General features: G+C 47.2%; 1 protein-coding gene across 2 annotated transcripts in view; it reads right to left on the bottom strand.

Moving 5' to 3' along the window:
* Nucleotides 1–1976: 1976 nt before the first annotated feature.
* Nucleotides 1977–18072, bottom strand: part of Mcoln2 (mucolipin TRP cation channel 2) — a 48880-nt gene continuing 32784 nt past the window's right edge. For both annotated transcript variants that reach the window (NM_001039005.1, XM_039101881.2), the window contains 7 exon segments: nucleotides 1977–2780; nucleotides 5039–5160; nucleotides 6871–7077; nucleotides 13321–13443; nucleotides 13544–13645; nucleotides 15264–15413; nucleotides 17165–17277. In NM_001039005.1, coding sequence (NP_001034094.1) covers nucleotides 2744–2780; nucleotides 5039–5160; nucleotides 6871–7077; nucleotides 13321–13443; nucleotides 13544–13645; nucleotides 15264–15413; nucleotides 17165–17277 — 854 coding nt within the window. In that variant the 3' untranslated portion in view covers nucleotides 1977–2743.

The raw sequence follows: 18072 nt of genomic DNA, 5'->3' as shown, positions 1-18072 counted from the left end.
CTCCTGGTGGAGGAATGGGTTCTGAGTCTGTGTGTTCCTCACACGGTCCCTTTGTCATCTCATCTGGACAGATGGATACACAGAGGAGGACACTGATGCTGCTCCATCCTATCACTCCACAGCCACTTGTGGAGGTCCTAGAGTTGAATTACTCACTGTCCCCAGGACAGAACCAGAGGTGGGTTTTCATGCCCCTAAAGTCCTTCCGCAAAGCAAAATCTACCAAGACTGTGCAGTTATCACGTAGAAAAAATGAAGATCTTCCTGTCTGGACCAGGGGAGTAGGTGTGCATGCACATTTGTAAACCAAGCAAGATGGGCGTCCTCAATAATCCCACAGTGGAGCATTGAGAGCCATGCCCCTGTCCATGAACTTTGCTTCTTTTAAATTTTGCAATCTCCATTGTGCACAGGGAGAAATAGAAACACACTGTGCACGGTCCAAAGAAACTGACAGAAGATCCCAGACACAATAGCTACAGAAGCAAATGCTTTCTATGTGCACCATTGCATGGGATCTGCTTCTAAACACAGTAGAAGATAGAAGGGACGTGGGTTTAAGGTCCACCCGAGTGCCAGGGTTCATGAGCTCTCAGAGTTCTGTCTCTGTTATTGAGATTTGTCACCATCAGCTCAAGGCAGAACGTGGCTTGTCCAGAGCCCCAAACCTACAGGCTGTGAGGGACTCAAGGGGCCTGCACGCTATGCTCGCTTCTGCCATTTCAGTCAAGTGGCTTTGGCTGTGTCATTGTAAGCCAAGATGGCGATTTCTACAAGGGGTGGAGATTTCAGAATGCAACTAAAAGGTAAAAGGGATTATACTCCCAGTCACAGTGAAGTACCCACGCTGAGGTCTAAGAGAAGAGAAGAAAGGGTTTGTTCCAGACCTGTCCCTCAGCAGTCACCCTACTACACCTTCAATAACACCGGAAAGAGAACACAGTGAGAAAAGCCGCTGTTGTTCAGAATGACTAAAAGGAAACAATGTTTCCACGGTAACCTTGAAAAATAGTCTTCTTCCTGAAAGCATTTAAGCCAACTGGAACAAAAGGAAACAAAAGGAAACACAAAAGCTGATTTTAAAAAGTAGCTAAGAACCGGTGATAACATCACAAATTTTCTACTCATATGGCAGTCAAAGCTGCAGACTGGAAATTTAGTCTGTTCAGAGCCAACCAGGCTAGCAGTGGCTCAAACATACACCTGATCTGGAACCAAAGAGAGAAGCCTAGAATCTCATTCTGATGCTCTTTAGTTTTAAAACCAAGCCCTGTGACTCTTGAAATATTTTTTTTTGTAAAAAACAAAAAGAAACTAAAATTGTATTTTTAACTAAGCACTCTGTATGTAGGCATGAGTCTTTTTTCTTTAAAAAAGTTGAAGATTGATTTCTATTCCGTGTATGAGTGTTTGAGTTTCGTGGATCCATCTGTTCCGTGTTGCAGATGTCAGAAAAAGGCATGTGCTCCCTGGAACTGGAATTATGGGGTCATGTAAGCCACAATGTAGATGCTGGGAACAAAATTCAGATTGTCCCCAAGGACAGCAAAGACAGCCCTAGCAGGAAACATCTCCTCAGTTACAGGTCTCATTAACTGCTGGGTTTCTCTGCTTAGGTTTGATGGAAGCTGTGAAGAAGACCAGGGGCAAGGGGCAGGCAGAGAATCAGACAACAGGTCTTGGGGCAGAGACAAAGGCAGGGAATGGCAGGCAGGAGCTGCTCCGAGATGCTAACTCAGATCTCACTCTGCACCTCGTAACCCCCGATAGTTCAGCTATGATGTAATGATCTTAATCTCTTATCATTAGCACGAATCTTTATTAAATAGCATCCATGGACCAACCCCCAAAGCCCCTTCACCACTTGTTTAAAAATGACAGCTCTCTGGTGTAGAGAAAGTAAAGAAGGATGGTGTGATATGGAACTCTCACTCGGTAGACAGCACATTTTAACACAATAATAGTACAAGGCAGCATCACGAAAATAAATTTATTTAAGGAAAAATCCACATTTCCTTCCATGACAAGGGCAAAGCCCCACCACAGTGGAGCTGACTCATGAAATAGGTGGCCACGCCAAGTTTAGGGCCACTCACTCATCACGTGCACAGGGCGGGGAAGCTTGCCTGAGGGGGCAGCCAGGCGCTCTCTCTGTGCTAACGGACACTGCATGTCATGCCTGCTAAAGAAGCAAGCTCACAGTACAACCAGCCATGATCTGAGTTCTAGATATCTGCCTGCTAGTGTTTTGAGTGTGAGCCTTACATGGTTTATCAGTTCTCCAGTTTCAAGTCTTAATTTGGTATTGAAGCCAAATTTATTTCTATGTGGACCATGAATTAATGAATGTCTTTAAATCCAAGGATCACATTTTGAAATGAATCTTTTCCTGGAAATAAACATACACCTTGACCAGGGTTTAAATATTGCTTACACAACTTGGAAAAGGGAATACTTTTTTTTAACCTCTCAACATTATGATGGCACAAATGACCAGACTCCTGCTGAATTTCATTGTCACATTGCCCTCACATTAACTCCCAGGAGAGGCCTACTCTTCACACTCTGTGTTTATCAAAAGTAACTTTGGTATGTCAGTTCCCGTCAACAGCTCACGGACACCCCTCCTTCTGGATCCACAACTTAGTAGGACAATCTTTGAATGAACTGCTGCTGCCTCTGGGCCTCTCCGTACAACCACAGCATGAAGAGGTGTGGACTTGATGGGCATTAGCCAAGGGTTTTAATCAACGAGAACCAAGTGGTCATCACTTCCTCTCCTGTAACAGAGAAGGGGATGAAGGAAAAAGAGAACACCGATTTTAGAAGTTTTGTTTGGATAGCCTTGTGTCATTGTTGCTGTTGTTGTTGTTATTGTTGTTGTTTCTGTTGTTGTTTTAGACAGGGTCTCATGTATCTCAAACTAGCCTCCTCAAACTATGTAGTTAAGGATGACCTTGAATTCTTGATCCTCTGCTTCCCTTCCTAGAATACAAGCATCGCCACATCTGACATTGACAGGGCTTACTTATTATTCTATTATTCAGATAGGAGGGCCCTGCCCAGTCTAGGCAACTCTTCTACCCCTGAGCTATAGCCCACCTGGACTCCCCAAAATCTTTACAAAAAGACTAGAACACACCCTATTCCAGACACACATAGCTCATGTTAGCAAAATGTGAAAGAGGAAGAAAACTGAGGAAGGGAAATGTATGGACTTTGAGGCTTGGATGGAGGCCCCGGAAACAACCCATAAGCAACCACTGTCTCTCAGGATCCTGCTCTATCAGAGTTGATCAATGACTACAAGGGCCAGATGCCTTCCTTCATAGCAGAGAAGGTTTGACAACTCATATCTGCCCAGCCAAACCTTTATCTCCAAAGACCCCCTTCATGTCAGGCTGGGAAGAGGAATCTGAGGCCATGGGGCTCACCCTGTGGCCATCAAGGGGTTCAGAGGGAGGCATAGACTCTATGCCTGGGTACCCAGTTGAGGGTGTTTCTAGAGATGTTTATCTGAGAAGGGAGAACTCTGGGAGGTGGGCAGCCCTGACTTGGAGTGAATGAAAGTTGACAATCAACCTTCGTCATCTTCTGCTTCTTCCCTGTGCCCCTCGTGACCAGCTGCCACATGCTCTGGTCACCGGGCTTTACTTGCTCAGACCCTGAGCTGCTGTAATCCCTTCGTTCCTTAAGTAGTTCACCATCAGGTATTTGTCACGACAGCCAGAAAAGCCATTAATATAATACCAACACGATGCCACGGTGGCCCCAAGAGACCTGCATTACCCTTCCCACGTCTTAAGAGGCAGCTGTCAATTAAGAAAATTAATTTTCCTTTATCCTGGCATCCACAGCAATAGTTTCATGCTCTGAGAGGATGAAAAGCAATTTCGAAAATGTCTCCGAAGACCTCATCTCACATTCACCAGACATTCTTCGGATGTGCTTACTCATCTTGCAAATCTCAAGATGCAGTGTGAGTCGATGGACAGAAAACTCATCACATGAGCCTAAGTAGCTATGATCTCCCAGCTTCCTTTGGGAATTGGATTTATAGACTCCTCAGAGAACAGGGGCAAGGGATACTTGAAAAATTTCCAGCCCTGACCCAAGTGAAAACAAATCTGAGTACGTCTGAGAAAACCAAGTCCATGTGACCTTCATTCTGGTCCCCATACAGCTGTGTAGCACACTCTGGTCACTGAGAATCAGGTCGTTTGCCTGCAAGCAATGATGTTGGTGTGTGCCTTTAACCAAGAACACTGTGGTGGTTTGAATGAGAATGGTCCCTGTAGGCTCCTATATTTGAATACTTAGTCCCTAGCTGGTGGAACTATTTGGGAAGGATTAGGAGGTGTGGCTTGTTAATGTTTTTACTTTGGAGTAAGCTTTGAGGTTCCAAAAGCATGTGCATTCCCAGTTAGCTATCTCTCTGCTTTATGCTTGTAGATCAGAACGTGAGCTCTCAGCTACTGCTCCAACTCCCGCCATGCTCCTGCTGCCATGCTCCCGCCATGATGGTCAAGGACTCACCCCCCGAAACTGTAAAAACCCCAATAAACTCTTTTCTGTTGTTGTTGTTGTTGCTTTTATCTTGGTGCTTTGTCACAGCAATAGGAAGGTATGTGGGACAGACACCAACAGCTTCCTCTCCCTCGTGTGCTATCTGTTCAAGGAGCTGATTTGCTCCACATCCTGGGAAGAAAATGCCTTTGACGTGCCTGGAGGTCCACTTCTAGAACATGCACTCTGACCTCTTCCTTTGTCCTCTTAAGATCCAGTCTCCTGCCTCTGATCACAGTTCACCTCCTCCTGAGGCTCTCCTAAGATCCCTAACTAAGGGTTTCAGTGATGTCATGGAACTTTCTACACACACCTTATTGTGTAGAACACTGTTTTACAAGAAACTATTTCTCAAACAAATCTGTGTGGGAGGAAAGGCAGATTTGAGAGAGAGAGAGAGAGAGAGAGAGAGAGAGAGAGAGAGAGAGTTAAGTTGGGATGACTTCCATCCCACTACAGACAGAACACTGACCTCCTCAGACAGCAGAAACAGGGTAGCAAGGCTGATGGCTCCTTCTGGTACCCTTCTTTGCTACCGCTCTCCTTCAGGAATTTCTGCAGATCCGTTTCAGGAAACCCATTCTGCTGGTATTTCTTTAGAGAAGCACACAATGCCGTTGTTACCTCCTGTCTGCAGCATGAGCAACGGCTCTCTTGGTCAACAAAGCAAACCCACGTCTGTGAAATGCAACTCCCCAAGTGCTAGTTCAGATCTAAAGAGTGCCATGAACAATGCAGAGTCAGTCTGTCAGTCCCAGAACAATCTGTCCGTCCCAGAACAGTTAAGTGTGTGTGTGGGGGGGGGGGGATGGCAACTGAAAACAATGGAAGGGGAAACTCCAGAAAACAATCCAGGGGAGAGGGAGAAGTGTGCTGAAAAAGAATTGGAAGAAACCATCCAAACCAGAAAGCTAGAGTGTTAATCATGAGACCTGCAGTTGTCACTCCACACACTGCCCAACCTGGAATCTTACAGGGGTGTAATCTACATTCTCTGCTTACATGGAAGATGGCCACGGAGTGGGACAGGTGGTAGATTTTCCCTAACAGGCAAAACACCCCTAGCATCCAGTCGTGTTTAGTAAGTTCATCCTTCTCAATGTTCAGACTTGCTCCATACAAGGACACTTATGTCAACTTTGACCATGTCAAAGACACAATTTCATGTCAAGAGCCTGCAATACTGTCCCAACACACCTTGCTACGAGGGTCGACTACCACTCGTACCCTGAATCTGATCCTCACACACTGACCACTGAACAGCCTTCTTCTGCGTTTGTACGAGAAGGGCTGATCAGAAGGCACTGCCCAAGCATCCACCATGGTTCTGGTCATGAAGTCGTTTGGGTGCTGGTCCTGAAGTAGTTTTCCTAACACCAGCTCCCAAGACAGTGAGCATCCTTGGAGCTGCTGTCCATCAACCACAAAGGCCCAGTCTGAGATGGCGTGCGTGGGATGTACCATCCGCTCCTTCACCGTAACAAAGTGCACACCTCAAGTATATAAGCTCTGTCACAGTCACGTCTCAGTGGTCAGGGTGGCAATCACCTCCCATCACTAGGAAACCTGTGTCCCAGCCACCCATTCAGGCAGGAGCACCTGTGGGCTCCGACAACAGCAGTCAGGTTGTTGAGTTTATTAGAAACAGCTTTCCCTGTTCTCTCTTTTTCCCAACACCTCCAACCCATACCAGGGGAGCAAGCAAAATGTTTCAAGTACCGTGCTCGCCAGTTCTATGTCGACTGGCGTAAGGGGGAGTTACCTGAAGTGAGGGAACCTCAACTGAGAAAATGACGTCACAAGGTCTGGCTGCAGGGCATTTTCTCAATGGTGGATTGACTGATGGGGGTTCCCAGCCCAGTGTGGCTGGTGCCATCCCTAGACTGGTGGCCCTCAGTTCTATAATAAAGCAGGCCAACTAAACCATGACGGGCCAGCCAATAAGCAGTGCCCCTTCATGGCCTCTGCATCAGCTCCTGCCTCCGGGTTCCCGCCTTGTTTGAGTCCCTGCCCTGACTTCCTTGGATGATGAGCTGTGATGTGGACGTGTAAGCTGAGTAAACCATTTCCTCCCCAACTTGCTTTGGTCATGGAGTCTTCTCATCACAGCAATAGAAACTCTGACTAAGACAAGTGCATATTTAAAATTAGCCACCAGGACAAAAAAGGGAGGTGGTGGTATTTTCTAAAAATTTTTACAAGAAGGACAAAATTGTATTTCAATAAGATTACAGCCTTTTCTGGTGCTCAAATGCACACCGAGTTTATGATGCTTCTCTGCAGCAAACATCGGTCGTGACTTACCTTAATGGTGTGGTACGAATCGGTGATGAGCGCGATGAAAAGACTGAGGACCATGTAGATGAAGAGGCTGATGAAGGAGTACAAGTAGAGACGGCTGAACAGCCACACCAGGAGGCTCTTCTGCTGGATCTGAGCAAATGTGGCAAACATGTCATCACCGTTGACCAGAGAAAACAGGCATTCGGCAACGATGTTCAGGTTTTCAAACTGCAAGGGGAAGCGTAAAGGAACCCTGAGACTGAGCCCCAGAGGAAGCTGGGGGCTGCAAGGAGATGCAGGAAGCTGCAAGGGGCTGCAGGAAGCTGCAGGGAGCAGTGGGGACAGCAGGGAGCTGTGAGGGAGCAGCGGGGAAGAGCAGGGGGCAGCAGGGGGCAGCAGGGAGCTTGTTTTCTTTGAGCTGTTCCTGTCATTAGTAGAACTATGATGTCTCTATACTACAGCCAGCAACATTTGGAAATGGTTGAGACTCAACACAACATAAAAGAGTTTTTCTAAAGACTATGCCAGAGACTTCCCAACCATATGATGAGAGCATTTTCCCAGGAACTTCCCACCCCCAAAGACAGGCCACAGCTAAGACAGATGGCAAGGCCTGTGTCAGAGCTGGGGTGAGACATACAGGCTCAATGATACTCCAAACTAGTTCTCAACAAAGGGAGGAAAAGGTTGTATTCAGTGACTATGGGAAATTGTGGTTCTGAGACAGCAATGTGATGAGAGACATCTGTGCTGAACTGCCCAGTGCCTTATTGAGACTGGAGCATACAGCAGGTTCAGTCCAGCTCACAAGCAGATTTGAGTGACTTCTCAGCCATGGGAGCAATGGGATTTGACACATACGTCTTTAAAAACTAAGAGCTTTTCGGAGATCTCCTATAACAGGATAGCCCAAGGGCAGATGCCAGTCAGAAGTGACATCAAGAGTCCAAGTGAGGCAGAAAGTCCTAGACAGAAAAAAAAGAGAGACTCTGGAGAAAGTATATCTTCATGAAGGCTACGAGGGGTCCTGCGATGGTTAATCCTTATTGTTGACTTGAGCTGCTCCAGAACTACATAGAATCCTGCCACGTCCCTGGCAGGTGTCTGAGGAATTTCTAGTTAAACTTAAGTGGAAAGATACACCCTATATGTAGGTAGCAACATTTCCTGTGCTGACTAACATCCCAGGCTTATTAAAAAGGAAAAAGAGAGCTGAGCACCAGCATCTGTCTCTGTCTGCTTCCTGACTGTGGATGTCATGTGACCAGCGACCCCATGGTCTCACCATGATGGCGGCCCCAGCATGGCGGGATGTACCCTCAAACTGTAAGCCAAAGCAAATCCTTCCTTTAGTTTCTTTCGTTAGCTATTTTGTGGCAGCCACGAGAAAAATTACTATCCATAGGCTACTAATTGGCGTTTTAGATACAATGTATCTGAGGCACCAAGTGGGAACTGGGACATTACGTTGCTGGCACATTAAGCACATGGAGCTGAGGCAGTGGCCCAAGGCTGACACACAGTATCGCTAGACCCCACAGTCAGTCATCCTGGCTCAGGAGAGTTATCAAACTGCCTCATCCCCACTCAAAGCAACTGTATGCCATTAATAAACAACGGATCTTTGGAGCCAGGGGTAGGCAGTAGATGACAATGAAAAGCTGCTGGGGTAATGGTGACTTAAACCATACAAAGACTATATAATATGGTTTTCAGAAATATATGAAAGGAGTTACTGTAGAGTTCTCAATCCATTCTGACATTAGGGGGGTCAGGTCTCTACGTTCATTAATTGAGCATGGCCTTGGGTACACCCAAGGCTTAGATAAGCATCTGGGATATTGTCATGGGGGAGGAGGGAGCTGCTGTCACATTACAGGTAACAAAGTGAACCTCTCTTTTCCCTATCCAAGAAAAGGGCTCTCCTTCTAAATTCCTCTGTTCCTCTAACTGAATCCAACCTCCACCCAACAGAAACATCTACACCAATATGACTGAGAACACCAAGTCTATGCTGGCACGGCCAGTTGTCTCCCCACTCTTTGGTCCTCCAAAGTCCCTGTGCTTTGTGATGTGAGCCACTCTCTCTCTTCCTTTCTGATGTCATTACAGAAACTTCTAGAGGGTGGGGGCTCTTTGGCATGCTGTTCTCTTTACCTTTTAATCCAAACTGAAACAAGCCTAAGTCTCACAAAGATAGCTTCAAAGCCATTTCTCTTGTGTATGGCCATAAAACTGAAAACAGGAACACAGAAGGTTCCAATAAGTCCTTCTTCCATGTCACCTCGTGTTGCCTCTTGTCGATATTAATATCTTCCCATCGTACATTTCCCTGGTAGAAACTGGTCTCTTCCTCTCACGTATTCTTCCTTTCCCTCTGCATCAAAGTCAACATTCAAGAGCTAAGTCAAGGTCTACTTGGGAATAAGATGCTCTGTCAGCTGCAGCTCTTGCTATATTATCAGCCAGAAGGCTGGAGAATGTGGTAGGGCTGTCTTTTAACTGCCCCCAAATGCATTTCTACACCTCAGCTGCAAAGCAAACCTTACATCGTACACTTGTCTTAGCACTAGATGGAGCAGGGCCGGATGCGGGTAGGAGAACATGTTCCAAACAGTGATCACTCTCAAGCCCTGGAAAAGTCAGCTCTGCAGAATGGGACTAACATTGCTTTCCTTGGAGTCTTGCAGGAAGCATCCAGTTGAGCAGATCTCTTAACAGCAAGTATGCAGACCGCTTAACAGACAGGAAGTTCTGTCATATCCCTTACTGTCACCAGCTTGAGACAATAATAAGGCTAAAGTTGGCTTCTCTGGATGCCAGGGAAATTCTAACAGCACCGTGGGGCTCATCGATTCTTTCATTTCAAGGCCTCTAACACTTTGTGCTTCCTGTTTCAGAAATTCAGATAGCTCGATGGTCAGTACCTATCAGATCTATGCCTTAGCTCCCTATGCAAGCACGCTCAGTATAGACACAGTGCCCGCTCAACCTTAACGTATGCATAGCCACTATACCTCTCCCTCCTGTGTACAAATCAGACCTAGTCTAGCCCACCAGATTATAGCAAAGACCTAATAAAGTAACTATTGTATACTGGGTCATTTTTCTACCACAAGAATAGACCACAACGAAAGTTCTTTTAGTGGTCAAATTCTAACACACAAGCATAAGAGAGGCCAATGAGCAGGTGCTAAAATGTCTTCAGTTGGACAGCACATGGGCTAGCCCTTAGGCACAGCAAGACCCTGTGTCCAGCTGGTTTTCTTGTCATTATGAACAAATACCTAGCAAGGAAGGAGGATTTATCTTCCTCACAGGTTATTTTTTGGTGGGGGATGGGTCAGATATACAATTTATCATGTCAGGAAGGTGGGGCAGTGGGAGCGTTCAACAGCCACTTGCTTGCATCTCAGTGGGAGAAGAACCAGCATCAGGGCTTTCTCCTGGAGCTCTTCTTTTCCCCTTTATATTCATTCCGGACTCTGAGACCTTATGCCACTGACATCCAGGATGAGTCCTCTGTTAGAACTTTCTGGAAATGCCCAAATGTTAATGCCTACAGATGTGTCTCTGAGGTGACACTCCGTCTCGGCAGGTTAGCCCTCACACCCTGAAAGGTAGACCAACTGGCTCTCGCCAGCAAAGTCGATGAACACTTGACACATTCCAGGCACCAGGGTGGGCACCAAAAACAAGATGAGGAATGAACCACCATCTCTGCTTTCTAGGAACTACGCTGTGTGTACAGAGGCTGCTCATAAACAGCCAATGGGCAGTTCCGTTAAAAAGTCCTGGTGGTTGTATGAAATCACAGAACAGAACAGAACAAGCATTTATGTCACAAATGATGCTTGTAGGTGAGCCAAAAGACCTCTCGCTTAAATGCAGATACAGCCTGCAATCGCTTAGGTCCGAATGACTTCAGGTATGGTTGGAAGGCATGTAGCGAGACTCTCTTTGGATAGGTAGAATGTTTTAGCTGGATCACGATGAATAAGCAAAGCGTCTGGGCAAGAGCGGACGCCTTGGAAATCTCACAACCTTGGCCGTGGCTTCAGCAAAGCGCAATGGTTTATCGGTGGCTTGTTCCTCTTATTTGTAAAATGGAGATAATATAAAACTATTATTCATGCATCACAGTAAAAAAAAAAAGTCCCCTGGAGACAGGAAATGTAAAAGCCACATTAGAGAGGTGCTTAATAATTCAGAGTACGGTATGGAAGCTGATTGGCCGCCTTTAGCTCCCTGTGTCTAGGCATTTACAAGGAGCATGTGCCAAAGCCCATTAGTGCTGGAAATGGGCATCGATGTGACACTTGGGTTCCTGGGGCTGAAGTCAGATGTGTAACAGGAAGGCAGGAAGCTGAAGCGTCTGGTGCTTGGGCTCCAGTCGGCCGCAGCAAGTAAGAATTTCCCCGACACCTTCCCTTTGGAGTCTTTCGTTTGCTTGTTTGATTTAAGTGGTGAAATGGCTTTCACAGGCAAGGCTGCTGTGATTCGAAAAGTGCTAATGAACACTGGTCTCGATGCTGCTCAGCTGTTCTTGATATCAGCATGTGATAACCGAGGCTGGCAGGCCGGGTGTGACGCTGTGATTTACTTACTGTCTGGGTGACCGCAGAAAAAGCCTTGGTACTTCAAGGTTCTTACTCTCCATTAAGGATGGTACTGTCTCACAGGGACGAGAAGATAGGGTATGGTGGCTCTGACCTCAAAATGACCCCAAAGGCACATGTGTTAAAGGCTTGGTCTCCAAACTCTAGCACCATTGGGCACCCTTAGGAGACAGCGCCTAGTGGGAGACCTCTGGGGATATTTGAAGGAGTTGTTGGAAACCCAACCCCTCCTGCTTCCCTCTTTCCTTTTGGATACTGTGCAGCAAATAGGCCTCCTCTGTCCTCTCCTGCCACGATGCACACTACCTGGTCACAGGCCCTAAGGCAATGGGGCCAAATGACCCTGCACTGACTCCAAGAGCTAAAATAAACCTTTCTTCCCTAAGAGTTGGTCTGCCAGGCATTGTATCCCAGTGAGAGGAGGGACAGAGCAAGGGAGATAAAGAACTTGGACACGGGGCCTAACAGAAGGCAAAGGATAGAAGCCATTCAGTAAACGTCAAACGGTATGAACTTTGAACCTTTCAGAATAATGACTGGGGACAGAACTGCACAGAGCGTGTGACAAAGGACATTGGACCACTTGTCCGACTGTCTTGGGACCAATGGTTGGATGAAAGCCTGTTTGGGCCCAATATTTATTCCACACAGTGCAACAGTGCCCTCTAGTGACAGAGAGGTGAAGCTGCTCCAGGAGCAGGAGGCAAGCAAGAGGAAGAAAAGTGCTAATTCTCCCGCAATTGGTAAGACAGTGAGCTCTCCATGTTAGAGTCATCATATCAAAGAGCAATCTTTACCCATGAGTCACCTTCAAAGAAGTGACACGAGACAGGGACAATCGATAGGATCTTAGGATTGACTGCTATGCTGGAGGCTGCCTCTTTGCTCATTGTACTGTTTTTCCAGAAAAAAAGATCAGGACTGCTTTTGGACACACTAAATGTGACAGACAGTGAACACTGGTGTCCCACACTGAGGTTTGATTGGATAGGACAGCAAGGAGGGTCTAAGCCATGTGTGTCACTCACTCTGAGTAAAGCTCACAAAGGACGTAGTATTTTGGTTAACGTCAAGGTCAGAATTTAGGGTTGAGCAATTGTCGGGGGAAAGAAATGCTGTGAGGTACAATGACCCTTTTCACTGTTTGGCTTGAAATACAGCCTCATGCATTTCCAATCAATTGTATCATGGTTTTGAGTCAAGGTCTCCTTCTGTTCCTAGGCTAGCCCAAAATATAGCATTTAGCCCAGGCTAGCCTTGAACTCACAGCACCACTTCCTGAAAGCTCTTGGGATTGACCATAGCTTGACCATATGCTTGACAGTCCTGGACTTAGGATAATGATGGAAAGGAAACGTAGTTAGAAACTCAGCTAAGACACAGACCTGAGACTGTCCAAACCACCCTCAAGGGTGTGCACGCACGTCAAGACAGGTGAAGTGCTCACTGCAGGCAGGGCTGTTACTGTCCTCTGTTGCACTCAGCCAGTATGGATGGAGGCCCTAACACTTCACACTAGAGCAACTCTGTCATAATCCCCTTACTTTGTTTTTTAACGCTTGCTAACGGCGATCCCACAGGTAAACATGGTTCACTGCTAATGAGCTGATGGGACGCATCAGATCCTCAGCCAGGCTCAGACTTCTCTGAGAGGTGCTCCCACATCCTGATGTCACTTCTACATCCCCAAAAGGAGAAAACAGAGAAACAGAAAAAGAAACCCTGCGGGTACTGACATGGAGGGTGCGGGCTGGAAAAGAGAGGCAGAGGTAAGTGCTGGAGACCCAGGGAAAGGGCCCCGCGTGCCCGGCCACGTGCCCGCCGGGATGCAGAAAGAACTGGGGCTACACACCTTCTCGTGGTACGGCCCTAAGACAATCCAACCGCAGAACGTGTAGCCCAGGTAGATCAAACCGGCGCAAGCGCTGAACCGGAGCACTTTGGGCAGGGAGGCCTGCATGGTTAAAATGAGCGCCTGGAAGACAGAGGGGTGGAAGGCTCGGAGGTCGGAAACCATCCAGCAGAACCCGGAGGCGGAGCCCGTGTCAATCACGATGGCGCTTCTGGGAGCTTACATTGTACGTCTGAAAGTAACCCAGATATCGGATGACTCCAACCCAGACAAGGAGCGTCGACGTCCCGAGCAGGATGCTGCACAGGTCATAGTTTGTGAGGTTCTGAGGAAGGAAAAGAAAGCACCACTGAGACGGGCACCCGGGCCCCTTTAACGACGAGAAGAACCGAGTCTCCCCTGCCTGTGTCTGCCACCCCTGCATTTGCTAGGCTGAGACTACAGATTCAAATGCATTTCCAAGGCCAGCCTAGACTATATAGTAAGTTCTAAGCCAGACTGGACTATGTAGCCAGAGTGAGACCCTGTTTCAAAACAAAAATGAGGGAGAAGGAGGAGGAGGAGGAGGAGGAGGAGGAGGAGGGGGGGGGAGGAGGAGGGGGAGGAGGAGGAGGAGGAGGAGGAAGAGGAGGAGGAAGAGGAGGAGGAAGGAAGGAGGATGAGGAGGGGAAAAAAGAAGAGGAAAGTTTCAAATATCTGGTTTTTATTTTATTTTAGCATTTTAATCGTGAACTTATTTTTTTCTAAATAACATTCTGAAATAGGATTTGCATTTGTCACTGACCTAGGCATGAAAGGGCCTGGTGTTTGGCAAAGAACAAGCAATACAGTCCAGCGACTTTCAGAAGCAAACTCCAGTGTGATTTACAGACATAGTTCCGGCTCTCAAGAGATTCTAGGCTTCATCGAAGAGACAAACAGCCATTTACTACAATATGCTGGATTCAATGAGAGATATGCTGGCCACTTGTCACAGAGGCCCTCCCGTGGGTATGGCCAGAGCAAAGCTGGACACACAGCATGGGCTAGAGAGAAGTCTACAGGCTTATGGACAGGGTCAGAGCGCATCCCCAAGGCTGAGATCTGGTGTGTGGAATGGTAGTGTTAGAGCCAGGATGGAAGCCAGAGACTTCCATCAAAGGCGGACCCTAGAGGCCATGATGAGGCGGGAGTCACTTCATCCTAAGTAGATCCTGGGAGGCAGAAAGGATGGTAACAGCAGGATGGGTACTTTCAGGAAGACTGCACAGACACTGTACGGCTGGGTCTGTGGGATACAACGTCAGAGACACAAACAAGAAGGCTGCTGAGACAAGCCAGGCCAGAGAGGAAGTCAGCCTGAGGGGAATAGAGATGGGGGGGGACACTGAAGCCGAGGTGAGCACAGCTGTGTGAGGTTGATGGAGAACAGCGGAGAGAACAACAGTTGAGGGAGTCGGTCCGGCTGTGAGAGCAAAACAAACAACTTACACAACTGCTCAGACCATGTAGACACTCAAGACCCTCGGATCCCTCAGCCATCGGAGACCACACACATCTGAGATGCCCCCACACCTGCCAATGGCTCTTCAGGTGTGCTCAGACCACACACACACACACACACACACACACGCACACACACACACACACACACCTGCCACTGACCCCTCAGGTGTGTTTAGGAGAAATGTCTGCCCTGTGTACCAGCAACTTACACGAGTAAATAGAGACATTAGAAAATAAATACGAAGCCCATCCCTCAGTCGCCCCAAACTCAATCCCCATTCAAATGATGCCATCAGGCATTCCCACAGCACAGCCTCCTGGGGAAGAGCGAGAAGCAGCCTCATGCCGCAGGTGAGAGGAAGGAGAAAACGTGAGACGCAGGCTAGTCTCCAGAGAAATCCGTGTCTTACAGCACCTGAGGTCATCCGGGAGAATATACGGTTTTAGATGCCCCTTACCTTGGCTTTGATTTCCATCTTCAATATGGATCCAATTATTGTCATGAGGTCGCTGATAGTGACCAGGACGTACCATCCATTGATGAACTCCCACCGGTCAGCATCACACACGTGTTGTTTGTACTTCTCCAGGAAGAAGTTTAGAAATCTCTACCACAAACATTTAAAAAGCACGTCTTACAAATGACACTGCCCTCTGGAGGCAGAAGGCAAGAGCGAACAAGATGGCAGACCTACCTCGCAGGGAGACAGTGCCACAGACTAAACTGTGCTGTCAACTCCCGTGTAAGCAAGCATTTGAGCATCTGCTAGATTAACCCAAACACCAAGCACATCCACTGCCCCTCCAACAGCGATATCCCAGAGTGTGTTCCAAATACTGCAAATGATACCCTCATAGAGCTGACTGATGACATCTCGTTGAACTAGGATCCTCCTGGGGTCCAGATGAGGACAATGTGTCCCCCCAGTGCTGTCCCTGAACTTGGCAGGGAGGGACCTCAACCTTGGATTCAGAATATCCAGAGGGTTGGAAGGCAGATATGAAGTAGATGTTTACAAAGTGAAAGTCTGGCAGTTTAAGAGCGCTGGCTGTTCTTCCAGAAGACCTGGGTTCGATTCCCAGCACCCACGTGGCAGCTCGAAACTGTAGCTCCAGTTTCAGGAGATCTGATGCCCTTTCCTGGCCTCTGGGGGCCCTGGATGCACATGGTGCACAGACGCGCATGTGTGCAAAACACTCAGACATAAAATGAAAGTAAATAAATCTCAAAGAAATAATTTGAAACCAAAGTGGAAATCAAGATCTAAGAAAAGAGAACACGGGCTGTTTCCTGCTCTGAAGATCAGATTTCAGGGTCTTCCCGTTTCCCTAACCCCAGTGGGAACCTCTGACCTCAGGCCAGAGTAACACACAGGTAAGCTGAAGTCAGTAAGTTCTCCTGAGAAAACATGCTTTGTTACAATTAAACTAGTTAAGAAATCAAATCTAATTATTTTGTATTTCATTATAGCTCACTCCTTGTCAAAGTGAATTTGGACTTGAAGACAAAAGATGGAACCCACCCGTGCTCTTAGGATCATCCCTGTAATAAAATTTTTCTTCTGAGAGCTTCTAAATGCTTGAGAGATCACCACAAAACCTGTACTTGTTAGCTCAATTTTAAGCAGAATGATTATCTGACCCTCGTAAAATGACTAAAACTTTTTCCTTCTTAAAGATTGTCTGTGAGGGGCTGGAGAGATGGCTCAGCGGTTAAGAACACTGACTGCTCTTCTAGAGGTCCTGAGTTCAAATCCCAGCAACCACATGGTGGCTCACAACCATCTGTAATGGGATCTGATGCCCTCTTCTGGTGTGTCTGAAGACAGCTGCAATGTGCTCATATAAATAAATAATAAATCTTAAAAAGAATTGGATGTGTGTATATGTGCATGTATGTTCATATGCACATGTATTATGTGTGCACATGTATGTGTACATATATGTGGAGGTCAGATGTAGAAGCCAGGTGTCTTCTTCAACCACTCTCCACCTTTGTTTGTTTGTTTGTTTGTTTGTTTGTTTGTTTGTTTTTAACAATGTCTCTCAGTGAACCTGGATTTTGCCAGACTGACTGGCCAGTGAGCCCCAAGGACTCTACCGTTCCATCTCCCCAGAGCCACTCACAGCCCTGTCCAGCTCTTTTCTGTGGGTGCTGGGACTCAAACTCAGACCCCCATGTTTGCATAGCAAGCTTGCCTGTCACACTAGTCCCCACGGCCTCTTCTTACTTCCTGTGCCTCAGGGTAGTAAAGAAAAGTAAGAAAGGAAGGCATAGCCCAGGATCCATGGTTCCCATGATTCAGACTAATGCGGGCTGTAGACTGAGTGGAGGGAGAAAGGGAGGAGCCCTTCTTACCTTCCTCAGCCTCAGAGCAAGAACAATGGATCTTGTGCACAGGATAAGGGATGCCAGGCAGATCGCAATGACAAACACATCAAACACCAGGACGTAGCGGGTGCTTCTCTGAACTGCAGAGCAAGGCAGGATGCAAATAAAGTTAAATAACATCTTGCACAAGTTGTGCAGAATAATCTTTTCAGCAGATGGCAGTCCGAAGGGAAATTCAAAGGAAAGCCGCTTTTCCCTTGTTGAAAGGATAGCTACGAGAAGCAGTATCATACTGCACTCATTCAGACGTCCACGGACAAGCTGACACACCCTGAGGGGAAGAGCCACGCACTTACAAATGTAGGCAGTGTTAATCAGTGCACTTCAGTTCTTTATAAATATTTACTGCAGAACAGAATTCAACAGAATGCAATCCGTTTGGGCTCCACTCAGAAGAGGCCACTGTGGCCTGCGTCGCTTCACACAACGGCACGGAAAACGAGTTTCCCTTATTAATAAGAGAGCAAATTTAAATGCCACACTGAGAAGCCCCTCAGCTTCAGGGCCCACTGTCCCACCAGAGCACCAGTCTGACATGGTTTTCCTACACGTCAGCACCAAGAAAGGAACTCTGGGGACGAGTGAGTGAGTAGAGTCGCGTGTTTCCTTTGGAATGCACAGTGGCAGGAGAGTGTGACAGAGAGGGACAGATCTGTAAGTGTAGCTGCTCACAGACTGCATGGTCCACGCCCCTGGTGCTGGTCTCCCCAGCCACACTGTCACCACACCGGCCTCCCTCATCCCTGCCTGGGGGACCGTCCACAAGCCACACACAACTGTACTTGGCCAGAATAGTACTTCAAATTATTTGTTTTGGGGGTCAAGTTTCCAATTTTTCTTTTTTATTTTATTTTATTTATTTATTTATTTATTTA

Source organism: Rattus norvegicus, chromosome 2, assembly GCF_036323735.1.
Source record: "Rattus norvegicus strain BN/NHsdMcwi chromosome 2, GRCr8, whole genome shotgun sequence".
NCBI lineage: Eukaryota > Metazoa > Chordata > Mammalia > Rodentia > Muridae > Rattus > Rattus norvegicus.
The sequence above is the reverse complement of the archived record's forward strand: the minus strand, read 5'-3'. Positions and strand labels throughout refer to the sequence as shown.